At 42.2% G+C, this 15,620-nt stretch overlaps 1 protein-coding gene across 1 annotated transcript; it reads right to left on the bottom strand.

The window, feature by feature from the left end:
- Positions 1 to 680: 680 nt before the first annotated feature.
- Positions 681 to 14,470, bottom strand: LOC100760941 (killer cell lectin-like receptor subfamily B member 1B allele C). Its single transcript, XM_027428396.2, is given in 7 exon segments — positions 681 to 1,022; positions 5,307 to 5,422; positions 5,756 to 5,910; positions 7,109 to 7,222; positions 8,639 to 8,737; positions 14,237 to 14,429; positions 14,432 to 14,470. Coding segments are annotated over 7 exon segments (864 nt in total). The 3' UTR covers positions 681 to 874.
- Between the last annotated feature and the right edge of the window lie 1,150 nt (positions 14,471 to 15,620).

The raw sequence follows: 15,620 nt of genomic DNA, 5'->3' as shown, positions 1-15,620 counted from the left end.
AGACTTTTCACAAAATGAGTTGTCTTTTGGGTATTTGTACATAGAAAATTATTACTATCAAGTATTAAAACTGTAATCTTGGATAATAGGAATTGAGAATGTATCTGGGGCATGATAATATGCGCTTCAGTTTAAATAACCCAACATGAAATTGAGTGATTAGAGTATATAGATGTCTACTTTTAAAGGTAGTTTATATCTCCTTGAAAAATAAATTCAAACTAGAGCAGAAAGGACTAGGGGAATGGTGGGAAGCGTTAAGCCTTGCCTTAGCCTGCTTTCCTGTCACTTAAACAGAAAACTTTCAAAGAGAGAAGCTCATCTCTGCCAGTTCTGGAGCTGTGAAGCCCAGTTCCAAGAAGCCAGCGTTGGCCCGGAATCTGCCCGTGCATCGTGTCCTGGGGGAGACGTCACACGACCAGAGCTCAGTTTACCTAGGATTTTGTAGGTGCCATTCAAACCACTCAGTCATTTCCAGTAACCACGCGCTTCTGGTGTCAGTCAAGAGCAAGGGCTTCCATCAGTGTTCTACAGCCCAGCAGAGTGATGGCTGTGGGTGGGGCTGGGGAGCGGAGGGATGGAGAGATGAGGACTCCGCAGTTTTCCGAAGGCACAGAGACCAGCCAAGGTCACACAGACTCCAGAAAAGAATCCAATGCCTCTCAGCTGCCTGGGCTTCTTTCCACAGAACACCTCTCTGAGAAGGGCACATCAGCATCTCTGTCCCCTTTACAGAATAAAGAAATGGGACACCGGCATCTGTAGGAGTCACAGTGGCTTTCGAGTCCACCTGAGGGGAGGGTGACCAACGGCCCAGACAGATTGAGTGCAGGGATCTGGTTGGATGGTGAAGTAATGAAGACAGGATTCGCAGTCAGGAGTCATTACACACGGTCTCAGAGACGAGTTTTGGTTCCTTTTGGCAGATCCACATGTTGTGTGAATCACAGGCCTCAGAAGTCACTTTGTTCTTTGAGATGGCGACACAGCTGTCTTTTTTAGTTTCACCAGTGATTTGTAATCTGAAAGGAAGAGAACGGGGGCCACTCTTAGTGTTTAGTATTTTCTCATAATTATCTTGAGTTGGCTATCTTTTCCTCTGGACTTCTAAGGACTGTAGAATACATAGTTATTAATCATAGAAAAACACAGAGGAACAACATGCATCAACATTAAAGATAAAGGTTTGTCTGAACAAATCTCCAGTATAATTTTCAATTTTATTTTCAACTGGAGAAGCATTCCTTCAGAAAAAAAAATTCATATGCTACAAAAAGGGAGAAGGTTTGGAAACAGAATTGAATCTCGTTCTACTGCTAACATCTCCTGCAAGGAAATAAGCTGCCTCTCTTTGCTGAGCTTCAGTTTCCTAAGTATATAGGACATGACCATCCAATGCTTGGGGAAGGAGTTCATATATACATGAAAGCGAGACAACAGCTAAGCACAGACGGTACTAGTGACCGTGTTTAATACACAGACTTGGCTCTCAGGGTCTGCAGAGGAAAGAGACTAAGGCTGTGTGATAGTCACGGTCCCTTTATTCCCTGTGATATTTGATCTAAAACACATGCATGGCTCCCATGGCTCCTATGGCTCACTGCAGGTATAAACAAGACTAGAATTCAAACACAATGCAGGTGAAATTAGAGTTAACTGTAAGGAAGAGATGAGTTCAAAATGCACTGATTTATTGTAAACAGAAGTGGGTGTATACAGTGGTGGGATTTCCTCACAGCTGCCCTTTTTCCTTTTGTCATTTCTTCATGGAGCCCTTTGGGCCTGAGAGACAAATCATGCTCACCCAACTGCCTGTGTGCTGGTCATACCACAGACTCCCCTCCACTGTAAATGTTCTTTTGTCTTATTTGTTCCATGCTTCAAGATTTCTCTTCAGTTTTAAAGATAATTTTCTTAGGGCTGATCTGTTCAAAATGCCTTTAACACTTCCCAGGCCGTCTCCTACCAGGCCTTGGGAGATCTCTGACATTATTTTATTAATTCCCCAAATAATCATGCAGGGGAAGTGGCTACTTTTTCCTTATCTGAAAACCAGGGTCAGAGAGTTAGAACAAAAGCAGGGCTTAAGTGATGCTCTTTCTACTGTAGCTCAGCAGCCTCCAGGCTTACCTGACCACTGCCATGTAGTCAAAGCATCATTTTATACCCAGGGCAAGATGACAGATGGACTGAGCTTAAAACACACCCTTCAGCTGTCTTACAATGTTATTATCACTGTGAATCACACACACACACACACTGAAGTGCTATGCAGGCTTTTGGGTGAAAAGAGCCATCCATCAATGTCCAACTTTGCTGTGGACCCCACAAACTACAATAACAACCCGCTTATACCATTGGCGTAATAGTAGCAAGACTATTGTGGAAGTAACCAACCACTTTCTGGCTGGATTTGAGGCCCATTCTGCAGCATGGAATTCATGCCTGTGCTGCAAGTCTGGTCAAACTCATACTGGTAGCATACTACTCCTATATTGCTAAGTGAACATGTTTCAAAATGCCTTCAGAACACAAGACTTTATACCACAGATTATTGCTGCTCTTGTCTTCGGCACAGAAACTTCTTTTTGTAGTGAGAAGTGATTGAAGCAGAAACTCACAACTGGTCAAAATACTGAGAATGGGTGATTGTTGAATGCTCAGCCCTAAGTGGGACAGCTATATCATCACCCTACCCCACCCCACCCCCGGCTCAGGGAACATCGTGGAAAGGGGGGCAGAAAGAATGTAAGAGCCAGAGGACGGGGACCAGGGCCCCTCCATGGCCTCTGCGTCAGCTCCTGCTTCCGGGTTCTTGCCCTGTTTTTAGTGCCCGTCCTGACTCCTTCAGTGAGGAAATAAACCCTTTCCTCCTCAACTTGTTTTTGGTCACACAACTCTTAAGTAAGACACTCAGAAATCATTAGGAAAAGTCAGGATAGATTTTCTGAAACAGAATGTGTATATTTTGTTTTCATAAATATATTTTAGAGCAGAAAACTTGTTTTTAGATAATCCTTTTTAAAGTCTCATTCTTTGCAAAAAAAAAAATTCAAAATGTGATTCTGTATAGTGCCAACATTTTCTGTCTAGGTTAATTTCTGTTTAACAATCTCTATACCTAATACCTAATCATTATATTTTATTTAAGACTACGTGTTTTACAAAAAATAAAAATAAAAAGACTACATATGTTTTAGTATTTTAAATTTCAACCCTTTTATTCTAAATTATTAAAAGTAATGTTTTACTTATTGATTTGTGCAATTTGTGTAAATTTTCTCAAGATTCCTGTCTTATCTAGGGTTACCATTGCTGTGATGAAGCAGCATGACCAAAAGCATCTTGGGAAGAAAAAGGTTGTTTTCACTGAGGGAAGTCAGAGCAGGAACTCAAGCAGGGCAGGAAGGTGGAGGCAGAAGCTGATGTAGAGACCTAGGAGGGTGCTGCTTACTGGCTTGCTCCTCATGACCTGGTCAGTCTACTTTCTTATAGAAGCCAGGACCACCAGCCCAGGGATGGCACCACCACCAAGGGCTGGGCCCTCCTTCATCAATCACTAATTAGGAAAATGCCCCACAGGCTTGCCTGCCTACAGCCTATCACGGAGACATTTTCTCCGTAGAGGTTTCCTTCTCTCAGATAACTCTAGCTTGTGTCAATTTGACATAAAATTCACCAGCACCATTAGTAAAACTTGATTCTCAGTATCATTTTGAAAAATTTTAAACCTCTGCACAGAAATTTGATTGCTGTTGGGACACGGTCCAGGAATGGACTTGTGTGAGGGGAAATCTGGGTGCCCGTGGGAACATTCCAAGAAAACGGAATTGGAATCTTGTGACTCAGTTTCTTCAAGACATGGCAATGTCCTTGGAATGTGTTTCCTTGCTCCTCCAGGCACGAAGGAAAGGAATGGGCTTATTTTAGATTACTTCTTAGTATTCTATTGGTAATTGATGTTTAAACTGCCCTTTGTGTGCTTCTCTGGAAAAAAAAAAAAACATATTTGTCATGTGCAGCTTGGCATTGTTATTGCATACAGCTAAAACATGTGAAATTTACTCACATGAACTTTCTTAACCCTTAGAGTTTATATGGTCTGCTGCTCTCTACAAGGTTGACTATTGCATATCTAACAAAAAGCTGAATGACCAAAAGATATGCAGAGGAGGGTTAGGCAGGGCTGGCTGGCAGAGAGAATAGGGGAGCCAGGGCCCAGTCAGCCCGGGGGGCAGCTAGCCAGCCAGGGAGGAAGCAGGATGGATATTACAGATGAAGTAAACAAGCCTCCGGTCAGCACGTAGATTAATAGAAATGGGTTAATTTAAGTTTTTTTTTTTTTTTTTTAAAGCTAGCTAGAAACAAGCCTAAGCTAAGGTCAAACATTCATAATTAACAATAAGTCTCCATGTCATGCCTTGGGGGCTGGTGGTCCAAGAAAGCTTGCTACAGGGCACTGATTTCTGCCAGTGGATTAAGTTACTGATGAAGTGAGCATCATAGGAAGGGGTAGGACTTTGAAAGGCCTATCTGCCCCTGTGTCGGCTTTCTTCTCTGCTCCTGTTCACTCTGAGGTGAGCAGCTTCGCTTGTCCCTGCCCTTCTGTTTTACTTCTGCATTGCCATGGAAGGCACAGCGATGGAGCAGCAGACTACAGACTAAGACCTCTTAAATTAAAAAAAAAAATGTTTTTTTGATATCCAATAATCTTTCCATTTGTGTGATCTCAGGTATTTTATTACAGTGACAAAAGGTGACTGATACACAATTGTATCACATCCTGTCAAACAACTGTTACTCTGTAGGTAGTTTCTCTCAGATGTCAGAGTTCCACACTGATATTTATTGCATTTTTTTTCTTTCATACTCTATCTATACTGGTTGGGACCTGACAAATTGATTTGAAAATACCCTATATTATATTTTTACCAATATTTGAAATGTGCTGCTTAAGATATTCCATGTATAGAAAAGTATAAAAAGATAAGAGAAAGGAAGAGCATTTATGTGTGCTGAAAGGTTCTAAGTCGCCATCTTCTAAAGGAGTTAGTCTACTTCCGGGGCTTAAAACGCCATTGCAGATATATATATATATATATATATATATATATATATATATGCATATATACATCTTTGCATACATATGACTTATGAAAGGCTGGCATCTTTTCATACATGGAATTTTAAACCACCTTTGGAATCATGTTTTCAGACTGTTCCAAACCTCTTTAATCTTTGGTATCAGTGTTAGAGCCCTGAGATGACCTGTCACGAATAATCAAGTTAGCTGCTCCGATACTCACCCATCAGAACTTAAAGTTGAGCCGTTTACCCACTTCCATTTCTTGTCCGGCAACGTGTAATATAGTCCAAGCCAAAATGTAGTGCCTTTTGCATTTGCTGAGGCCTTTATGAAGCTCTATAATCAAAGCAGAGCAGAGGACTTACCCTGAGCCTGTGCGCTGCGACTCACAGTCCACCAGCCTCCTGAATCCGAGGTCAGGAGTCACCTGTATCCGTCCCGAGTCCCCAGCACACTTCATTCTTCCCCCTTGAGGAATCTGTGCCCCGAATCTAGGACCCCAGGACACTCCCCTCACATGTGCAGTTATTGGCTCCCATGTCCCGGTAGTCTCTCCATCAGCTTCCACAATGTCCCGTCTCCACTTCCTTTGCGTGGGGAAATGTAAAGTCTAGAGAAGTTGGTGTAGCTTCAAGAGCAAACTAATTCTCCATTTTACCTGGAACTTACCAGTTCTTCGTGGTCTCGAATGAGCAGAAAAGTGGCTCCTTTTGTAGCACAGTCAGCTAGACCTGTCTTCCAAATGTCGCTCTCTTGAGAAAACTGTATGCATTTATCTCGGTGTAGAAGCCAGTTTTTTGTGCAGTTTAACTTAGCTGGGCTGTCTGAAGTGAGAAAGAACCATGCTATATTTCTACCCTGTTCTTGCTGCACCACAGCCAGTTACACACAGTAGTGGCTTTACTAACACACACGTTTAGTAACACGTCCTGGGACAAGATTACTGTTATGGCATATCAAAGAAATATCAATAACAGAATTTATTTTATTTTTGTTTCTACTAATTAACTTCAGACGAAGTTACCTATATGACATGTTTATTAAAACAATCAAATATTCCTTGTGGTGGTTTGAGTAAGAATGGCCCTCATAGGCTCACATATTTGAATACTTAGTCATCAGGGAGTGGCACTACTTTTGGAGGTGTGGCCTTGTTGGAGGAAGTGGGGGGGAGGGGCTTTGAGGTTTCAAAAGCCCACACCAGGCCCATTGTCCTTCTTATCCTGCTGACTAAAGATCCAGATATAGAACTCCCAGCTACCTCTCCAGCCCCGTGTCTGCCTGTGTGCTGTCATGCTTCCCATCAAGACGACAATGGACTAAACCTCTGAAACTGTAAGCCGGCCCCAGTTAAATGCTTTCCTTTATAGGAGTTACGGTGGTCATGGGGTCTCTTCACAGCAATAGAATATTGACTCTAAAGCATATATATGTGTCTGTAAGAGCGTGTGTGTGTGTGTGTGTGTGTGTGTGTGTGTGTGTGTGTGTGTGTGGTTCATGTGCATGCATGTGTAAGTACTTGTGCCTATGTATATGCAGAGGCCTGAGAAGGGTATAAAGTCTCCACCTCTATCCCTCGCCAGCTATTCTTTGGAAGCAGAGTCTCTCCTTGAACGGGAAGCTAATGTTTTTTCTGCAAAGCTGAAAGCCAGCAGGTCTCAGTGACCATCCTCATTACATGGAGGCTGGGTTTGCAATCACAGTCTTCACACTTGCATCGAAGCACTCTTAACCACTGAGCTGTCTCTTAAGCCCCGTATTTTACTTTTTAACTCACCATTTGTCTGTTAGTAACCAACTGTGCTAGCAGGCTGAGGCAGCATGGTCACGTGGCCAAGACACTGGATTTCAAGCTCACACATCTTCAGTGAAGTTTCCAGCAGCGCCACTTACCAGTCACATGACTTTCAGCAGTTGTTAGCCATTTTATGCTTCAGTTTTCTCAAACATAAACCCACAGTGATGTGAGCCTTGACTAAAGGTAACGTGATATTGGTCAAATATCAGGATATCAAAAATTACCTGTGGGTTTCGTCTGGTTGTTCTCTTGATTTTGCCTGACGCTTCCTCCAATGCTTCCTCCAATGCTTCCTCCTATGTTTCCTCCTACTGATGTTTTTTGCAATAAGGATAGCACTAGTAATGAAACACGGGAAGATGAAATGTACACCCCACATGCAATAGAATGGATATTGTATCTGTCACTTAAGGAAATGAAGTCATCTCAACAAGCTTGAGAATGGACAGGAGACAATGTATTAGCAACTTGTTAACAATGGACCCTTTGAAACAGCATTGGACCCAACCAAGCCCTCTGAATGTGGGTGCCAGCTAGGAGGCCCAGACAGTCTATGGGACCTCTAACAGTGGAGCCAGTCTTTAACCCTAGAGCACAAATGGACTTGGTGAGCCCATTCCCTATGGAGGGATACTATTGCAGCCCAGATACAGCAAGGAGGGCCTGGGACCTCCCCCAAATGATATGACAGACTTTGAAGGTCCCCTGTGGAGGGCCTCACTATCCCTGGGGAGGATTTGGGGGATGGGTTGGGGGGGTTGGTGGGAAACATGGGAGGGTGAGGGAATAGGGGGATGGATATGTAAATATGAGTAGTAATTAAATAATTTAAATAAAAAATATTTTAAAAAAATACAGGGCCGGGCATTGGTGGCACACGCCTTTAATCCCAGCACTCAGGAGGCAGAGGCAGGAGGATCTCTGTGAGTTCAAGGCCAGCCTGGTCTCCAGAGCGAGTGCCAGGACAGGCTCCAAAACTACACAGAGAAACCCTGTCTCAGAAAAAAAAAAAAAAAAAAAAAAAAAAAAGAAAAACCAAAACCAAACCCAACAACAACAAAAAAACAAAAAACAACAGACCCCTTTGAGACAGAATGAACAGAGAGGAAGAAAAGCCCAGAACAAATGCATTCAGCTGCTGTTGGGTTCCACAATATCTAAGGGCATTGCCGAGGTCGTTGCCCCGCTCACACTCTGCACTGCTCCCCTGTAGAGTAAGTGTACTCATACCCACAGCAAAGAAGGTTGCCGGTGGCTGCCTTCTGGAGTTGAGCAGACACCTAATAAACTTATATTTAGGCATTGCGGTTTTCATTGTATTGTCATCTTGTCACATTTGTGACCTTTTTTAGAGTTCTGGGTGCACATGTGTCACCCCATGGTGATTCTCAAAAGAAGCAAGAAGAGCAATGCCACAGGGGATATTGTCCTGTAACTGTTCGTCATTGGTCTTCCCCAGGCTCAAGGAAGCCAGGTCATGTGAAGAAGATGATATAGTCATGGTGGAACTAGAGAAAGATTTTGTTTTGTTTTGTTTTGTTTTGTTTTGTTTTTAAAAGCAGGGTTTCTTTGTGTAGCCTTGGCTGTCCTGGAACTATCTCTGTAGACCAGGCTGGCCTTGAACTCACAGAAATCTAACTGCCTCTGCCTCCCAAGCACTGGGATTAAAGTCATGCCCCCCCCACGCTCCCTCCCTGCCCCCCACTGCCAGGCTAGAGAAAGAATTCTAAGGGAAAAGCGTGTGTCTCACTTACCTAAGACACCAAGTCCAATCACACCCAGGACAAGAAGGATCAGACCAACACAGCCGAGTTTCAGAGCCAACCGATGCCAGCGCGGGCACCGGCAGGTGTCTGAGAAGTCAAAGAAAACACACTTTTAATCTAGTTGAACGTGCTTGGAATGAGTCAGAGGTGGTTTGATTAACATGGCAATCGGATTCAAGTAAGAGTAGGGTGCAGAAAAGAGCCTTTCTCAGCCACCATCCTATAGAATTCCACAAGTTGAGTTCCGAGTGGGGTCAGATAGTGTTTTCTCTGACAAAATAGGACAACCTGTACATGTTTCATGGGAAAGAGGGTGGTAGGAGGGTCAAACCTGGTTGGTGGGGAAAATGTTGTGAAAACTGCTGAGTGAGTGCTGTACAACAATAAAGTATGTGCTCTGTTATGGGAATGAGCCAGCATTTCCTCCAAGAAGGATCTTCGTTTATAGAAGGTGTACACATACACACACACACACACACACACACACACACACACACACACACACACAAGCTCAGTTTTGTGCTGAGTACCACCTTTGGTGCTGATGATACATAGCAATTCTATTATTGACCATGGGACCGGTTTCACTGTTGTCTAGAACGGTCTTCTCCAACTTGGAGCAAAGTTTAGGCCTCTATGTTGTTTTGTTTGTTTGTTCGTTCTGCAGAGGGTTTCAATATGTAGCCCTGACTGGTCTGGAACTCCAAGCACAACCCAGTGGTCTCAGCCACCGTGTTGTTGTCAGTATTTTAACTACGTTAGTCTCCTCTTACTCTCACAGGCTGAGTTCTCAGACTCTTAATGGAGAGCCGAACTGTGGTTAGACGCAATCGCTATGGACATTGTTTCACACACACAAACACCGGGTTTTCCGTCTTAACTGAGCATATGCATACTGTGGCTGTAACTTTCACAGCTTGATATGTACTAGCAAAATCTGTTTCTTTTTTTTTTTCCGTCCCTTAAATGGAGTGTTTTCACCTTTTCATGTAGAGGAAGCATGCGTGGCTTCTCTTTGACACTGCGGGGTTTCCAGCATTCACAGAGCTCACAATTTGAGGCCACTATTCGGTAAAATGAGTTATTTGAGCACAAACCTGGGTGACTGGCAGGTTGTATCAGTCAGGGTTCTCTAGAGTTGCAGGATTTATGGAATGAGTCCCCCCATATAGTTGTAAATAGTTAATTTCCATAGATATATGACTTATAGGCTGCAGTCCAACAATGACTAGTTATGAATGGAAAGTTCAAGAATCTAGCAGCTGCTCAGTCAGTCCCCCAAGGCTGGGCGTCTCAGGCAGTCTGCTGGGGTCTCAAAGAAGGAAATGAATATGCTGACTGTGTGTTATACAGCACAGTACCCCTTTATCTGCCGTTTCAACTTCTGCTCTTTCATAACTTGTAGCCAATAAGTGGATAAGCAGTAATAAAAACACTAATTAGAAAATTACAGGAATAAGTGACTCCACGTTAAACTGAACATTGCTCTGAGCTGAGGTGAGGACAAATAGGGGAAGACCACCCTTCCTTCTTCCATTGTCCATATAGAGGCTTCCAACAGAAGGTGTGGTCCAGATTAAAGGTGTGCCTTCCAGCCTCCAGGTCTGGGTTAAAGGCGTTCATCATCCAGCCTCAAGATCTGGATCACAGGTGTGCCCCTCCATTTCTGGACTATAATTTATTCCAGATATAGTCATGTTGTCAGTCAAGAATAGCCATCACACAGGTAGTGAGGAGTGACTCACATGTTGACTAAGATGGTGTGAGATCTCAACGTGCAGCTCAGAGCAATGTTCAGTTTAACGTGGAGTCACTTATTCCTGTAATTTTCTATTTAGTGTTTTTATTACTGCTTATCCACTTATTGGCTACAAGTTATGAAAGAGCAGAAGTTGAAAAGGCAGATAAAGGGGTACTGTGCTGTATAACACATACATCTACACACAACATTGGTGAAACACCAGGTCCTGTATCTTTGCTTTTCTTGGTGGCCATGTCAGTTACTATACAATAAATATCTTACGTATACTAGAAGTTCAGATATCTCAAGTTATGAAATGTGTTCATAAAGCGTCATGATTCGGACAATTTATTTTGACTTTAGACAGCATGTCTTTAAAAGCATGGGTATCATATGGAACACATCCAGGTTCTGGTTGGTATCATAGGTATGAACCACATACCTGGCTAGGGTTTCCTTATTTCTGCAAAGTACCTTTTGATTTATGATTTATAAATATTTCCAGTTGGCTTTATATTTTTCTAAGTATTTCTTAATATAAATGAATACATGTTTTGAGTTACACATTAAATTTTTAAAATCAGATGTGCTATTATTATATTGTCTTATTTTCATTGTATTTTCTGGAATTGTCTGTATATCCAGTTCTACTTTTTCTATATACATTTAAGTTTTTTACACTATCCCTGGCAACTGAATTGTTTAACCCAGACGGAAGACAAAGATCAACTGTCTCTAGTCTCTACACCAGCATTGAGACATGATAAGCACTTAGATGAGTTAATTGCTTTTTAAAATGTTCCTCTGGAGAAAGAATCAAAGGAAGAGATGGAGAGGAGAGAAGAACAAAAATGTCCGGGAGAGACAAAGACACTCAGTCTAACTTATGCTTGGTGTAGTATCTGAAAACTCAACTAACTACATACTGAAGATAGTCACATACCAAAAGCTGCATTTGTGTGGAATGCACACATTCTTTCTCCATCTTTATTCTTAACATACTCAATACTCAAATACTCAACATACTCAGATACTCAACAGCAGCTATTCTCATGGCTTTGAAATTATCCTAGGTGCTGTAAGTAGCCTACAGATTATCTGAGGAACACAGTAATGTGCAATCAGGTTACTTATAAGGACTACATTTTATGTACAAGACCAGTATGTATGCAGAGGTCTGAAAGCAACCTTCTGTGAAGGGTAAGCAGTGTTGTATGGAGAGAGGAGATACAAGATTGTCACGGAAGGAAGCAGCCAGTGTGTTAGGTTTGAGGATGTGGCCAGTGGACCAACACTGCTGCTGTGTAGGTCATGAGTGTCCTGGACAGGAGGCAGGAATAGGTACTAGAGGAGACTCCAAAGCTCCAAGGCCCATAATATTTTCATAATCCACGAATTTTCTTATCTATAAAATGTGGACAATATCTACTTCATAATGTTCTAGAAAGGGCTGTAGGCAACAATTATTCTAAATTCCCGAACATAGTATTTGGCCTGTGGTAATTGCCAATAAATATCATTTTCTTTCTTTTTGTTTCTAAAAAGTGAGCTTTTTTGCTTTTATTTTGTTTTAATTATGGGTAAAAAGCCATTTAGGTGACTTAAAAAATCTTCATCCATATGACAAAACTCAGAGAACTCCTGTCCTTGAGTTGGGTTCCCCGGGCTCCCTGTAGTCTTTGTTGTACTATTGGAGTTACATATGAAGACGCTTTGTGAGCACTGGTTATGAGGAAGTACCTGCTTTGCTATCCACAGAATGCCAAGTCATCTCTGCTGTCGCAGACATTTCAACATCTGAACCTACAGAATGTCTTCCAAATCCCTTTCCACCTGTCACCATTGCCTCCGACTTGATCTACACAGCACACTAGGCATGTGTGCTCCCTAACAACGTGACAGGCATGTTCTCCCTCTGCATTCGCAGCTTCCTAGAAGACTCATCTCTCAGAGATACTCAGCCTTGGTCCCCGAGACTTCCAGGACTTGACCCCAGCGTCATCTCACAGGAAGGCCTGACTAGATCATTCTATTTACATGATGCCATCTCTAAAGGCAAAAATCTTAATTTCCATTTAAATGTTCTCTTGTTGGCATTCAACATCACGAAGTCTCTGATGCAGGTGTTTCTATCACTGATTTAAAACTTTATAGCAATATAAAATCTACAGGGAGAAAAATGTTTCCCTGTTTCTTCATGGCTGTCTCCCCAGTGAACAGAGCAATGTATGTCTCATAGTAATTAGTTATTTCTGAGGGAATGAATAAACTCTGGAGGCATTTTTACATATCTTATTCATTGTACCATCAAAATAGACCTTTGGCCATTTGACCACAAACAAAATAGGTCACTGCCCACGTCCCCCTTTCCGGTTCTCTTTTCTGGCAGATCTAACCACGGTGCTTTGAATTTACCATGGTTTGAGCCCTTTAGCTAGCGTGTTCCAGTGGTTTCACAGTTATCATGCATCTGCATCAGCATTTTCTATTCAGTTTTTAGTCCACTATCATTTGTTTTTTTCTTCATGTTTATTTCCAGATTATTGAAGCTTAAAATCATAATTTTTTTCTAGCCTTTTTTTTTATTTTTGACTTTCTAGACACTTTTTTTCTAGTCTTTTTGACTCAAACTATACAGTATAGTTTGAGGAGAGCTTCATTATCATCCTCTATATTAATTTTCTTACACCCTTTTCAACAAGGCGCTTTCTCCATTTTTGCTAGGCATGATGGGAAAACAGATTGGCTTTTTCCAAAAACAAACAAACAAACAAACAAAAAAACAAAAAAGCCAACAAAACAAAACAAAGCTGGTGCCATCAAGTCCCCCTGTGGTTATCAAACCAGTTATTCCCTCTACTTTCCACTCACCCTTATGTAAACATTATAATGAAAATTATTTGGTGACTCAGACTTCTGGTGACTCTGGCTTCTTGACTCAAGCCTTTGACAATATAATAGTTTCTAACAAAGAGCCCTAAAAGTCTACATGTCACAACACATAGAGGATATCAAATTGAAAAACAACTGCTTTAAGATAGATGTCGGTACCTTCAGTTAGACAGCAGGATGGAATATGTATCATAATTACTTTACAGACTTTCTGCCTGAGCTTCTGGTCTCTTACATCTCAGCCATCCGCAGGTCATGTGCTTCATCTTACCAGCCTTCCCCATTTCTTCTGCTTGTATTACTAAACCCTCTGGTAGACAAGGGTGCTACTTTGAGTCAGTGTTGAAAGTTTAATTCCTGACTGGCTTTGGATTTTGTGTGGTTCATCCACTTAAAATTGTTATACTTTGCAAGATAGAAAGAACCAGCTTTTTAAAAAATTAAATAAACTCATACACATATATGTATACATACATACATACATCCAGCTTTTAATTTAATTCGAGCCTTTGATTTTGACTGTGACTTTTCTGCAAAGATTACCCTCCTTTTTGGGAGGTGAGGACATTAACCATGAAGTCATTTCGGCTGAAGCACAGCTGGGTCATAGTGACCACATTCTGTAGATGAATTTGGAATTGGCAGTTGGCTGCATCAATTCTCTCTTAAAATATGCCTTTGCTCGTGTAAGCAAAATATTCTTTCTTTGGGGCTTTTAACGAAGGCTGAATAGGGGAAGTGATGTTCAGGTTTCCTGCTGTCTACTTGAATAAAAATGGAATGTATGACCTTTCCAGAACTGTGGTTTTCTGCAGGCAGGCTGCCTACACTGTTTAACACTAACATAGGCCTCTTCTCGCCTTCAAAGCAAGGACTTAAGCCCATACATTTCAGAGGAAAATCTTAGCTCTGGAAGATAACTCGAAAGCCAGAGGAGAAGTAAAGATGCTTACCTGGGGGAAAAGACGGAGGTGACTCGCGCTTAGGCTCTCGGGTCCTGGCTAGGTTTAAGTCAGCGTAGACCACTGACGCATCCATTGCAGATGAAGGGACTTGACACTGAACTTGTGGACAGGGACAAACTCCAAATTCTGTGGGGTGAAATGAGCGGAAAAAGGAAGTCCTCTGAGAGTGCTCTGCTGTGTGTGTCCACACCCACCTGCACTGGTAACTGAGGGTTTCTCCATAGTTACTGACCTTGGTGTCTGTCCTGCTCATACACCTTACATTTTATCTGTTTATTTTTTAAAGAAAGAATGTGCAACATACAGAACATGGAGTTTGGTTTGTAGACAAATTTCTGGGGAGGTTTTCCTTGTTTATGTTCCTCTAACCATCTGTTACGAGTTATCCTCTCAGAGCTCCAATGAAATACTCATCTTGAATTCAAATTTACCTTATCCCTGAACTCCCAGGGATTACGATGTATGGCGTTTTATGCTACGTTTTGAAATTGAGGATTAGTGCATCAAAGTCCATGGTGCTATTTGACACCATGAAGCTCTAATCTCCTGAAATATCCGTGCCGTGAAAGGAGTTGTGAAATGTCAAGATGAAGACATGAATGTGGTAAAAACTCATGACTGGCTAAATCGGAAGAGCAGTGACGGAGGAGCAGCGTGTGCTACTCAGGGTTGTCCCGAGTTGAGGACTTCATCCATCAGAGCTACTGCGAGTGAAGGGCATACACAGGTCTACGGGACATGCTAGCTCCTCCCAGGGTTTCCAGGCCCAGAGCCTTAGAGCAGGACTATCATGCCACCAAGTCAGACCTTCTCATATCACAAGTGAAAAAGAAGAAGAAAAGCAAGGATTTCCTTAAAGTCACTTTCTGTGGTCAGAGTGGAACTGTACCAGGTGCTCACAATGACGGCTACAGTGGCAGCAGGCTGCTGGCTGTGAGTTCTGGTAGACAGGAGCTGCGCACTCACAGTCTGGGGGCACACCCTCATTCCCCAAGACCACTGATGATTGCAAAGTGAGGGGAAGCCTGTATGAGGGTCTCACAGCACACATCGTGACTCAGTAGAACTTCATCAGCTGTCACTGTTTGATGAAAAAGTCATTCCACTCAAAGCCAGGCACAGGGTTCTGCCTCGTGCTTCACTGAAACCTAAAGATTTTCCAGAGTTGTCCATCTTGAGTGATTCTATATATTTCTTTATCCTCTGCTGATTTCAACCAGGGTTGGACCTTTAGTATAGATAAATTCCATTTGCACCAGGTCCTCAGGCTTTAGTTTATATAAGAACCATCTAAAAGTTTGTCAATAATTCTGTTTTTTTGTCCCAGAACCCCCACCCCCTTACCTAGACACTACTAGCCTTCAGTGGTAAA

This window comes from Cricetulus griseus, chromosome 8 (genome assembly GCF_003668045.3).
Source record: "Cricetulus griseus strain 17A/GY chromosome 8, alternate assembly CriGri-PICRH-1.0, whole genome shotgun sequence".
Classification (NCBI taxonomy): domain Eukaryota; kingdom Metazoa; phylum Chordata; class Mammalia; order Rodentia; family Cricetidae; genus Cricetulus; species Cricetulus griseus.
This window is presented reverse-complemented; position numbering and strand designations above follow the sequence as displayed.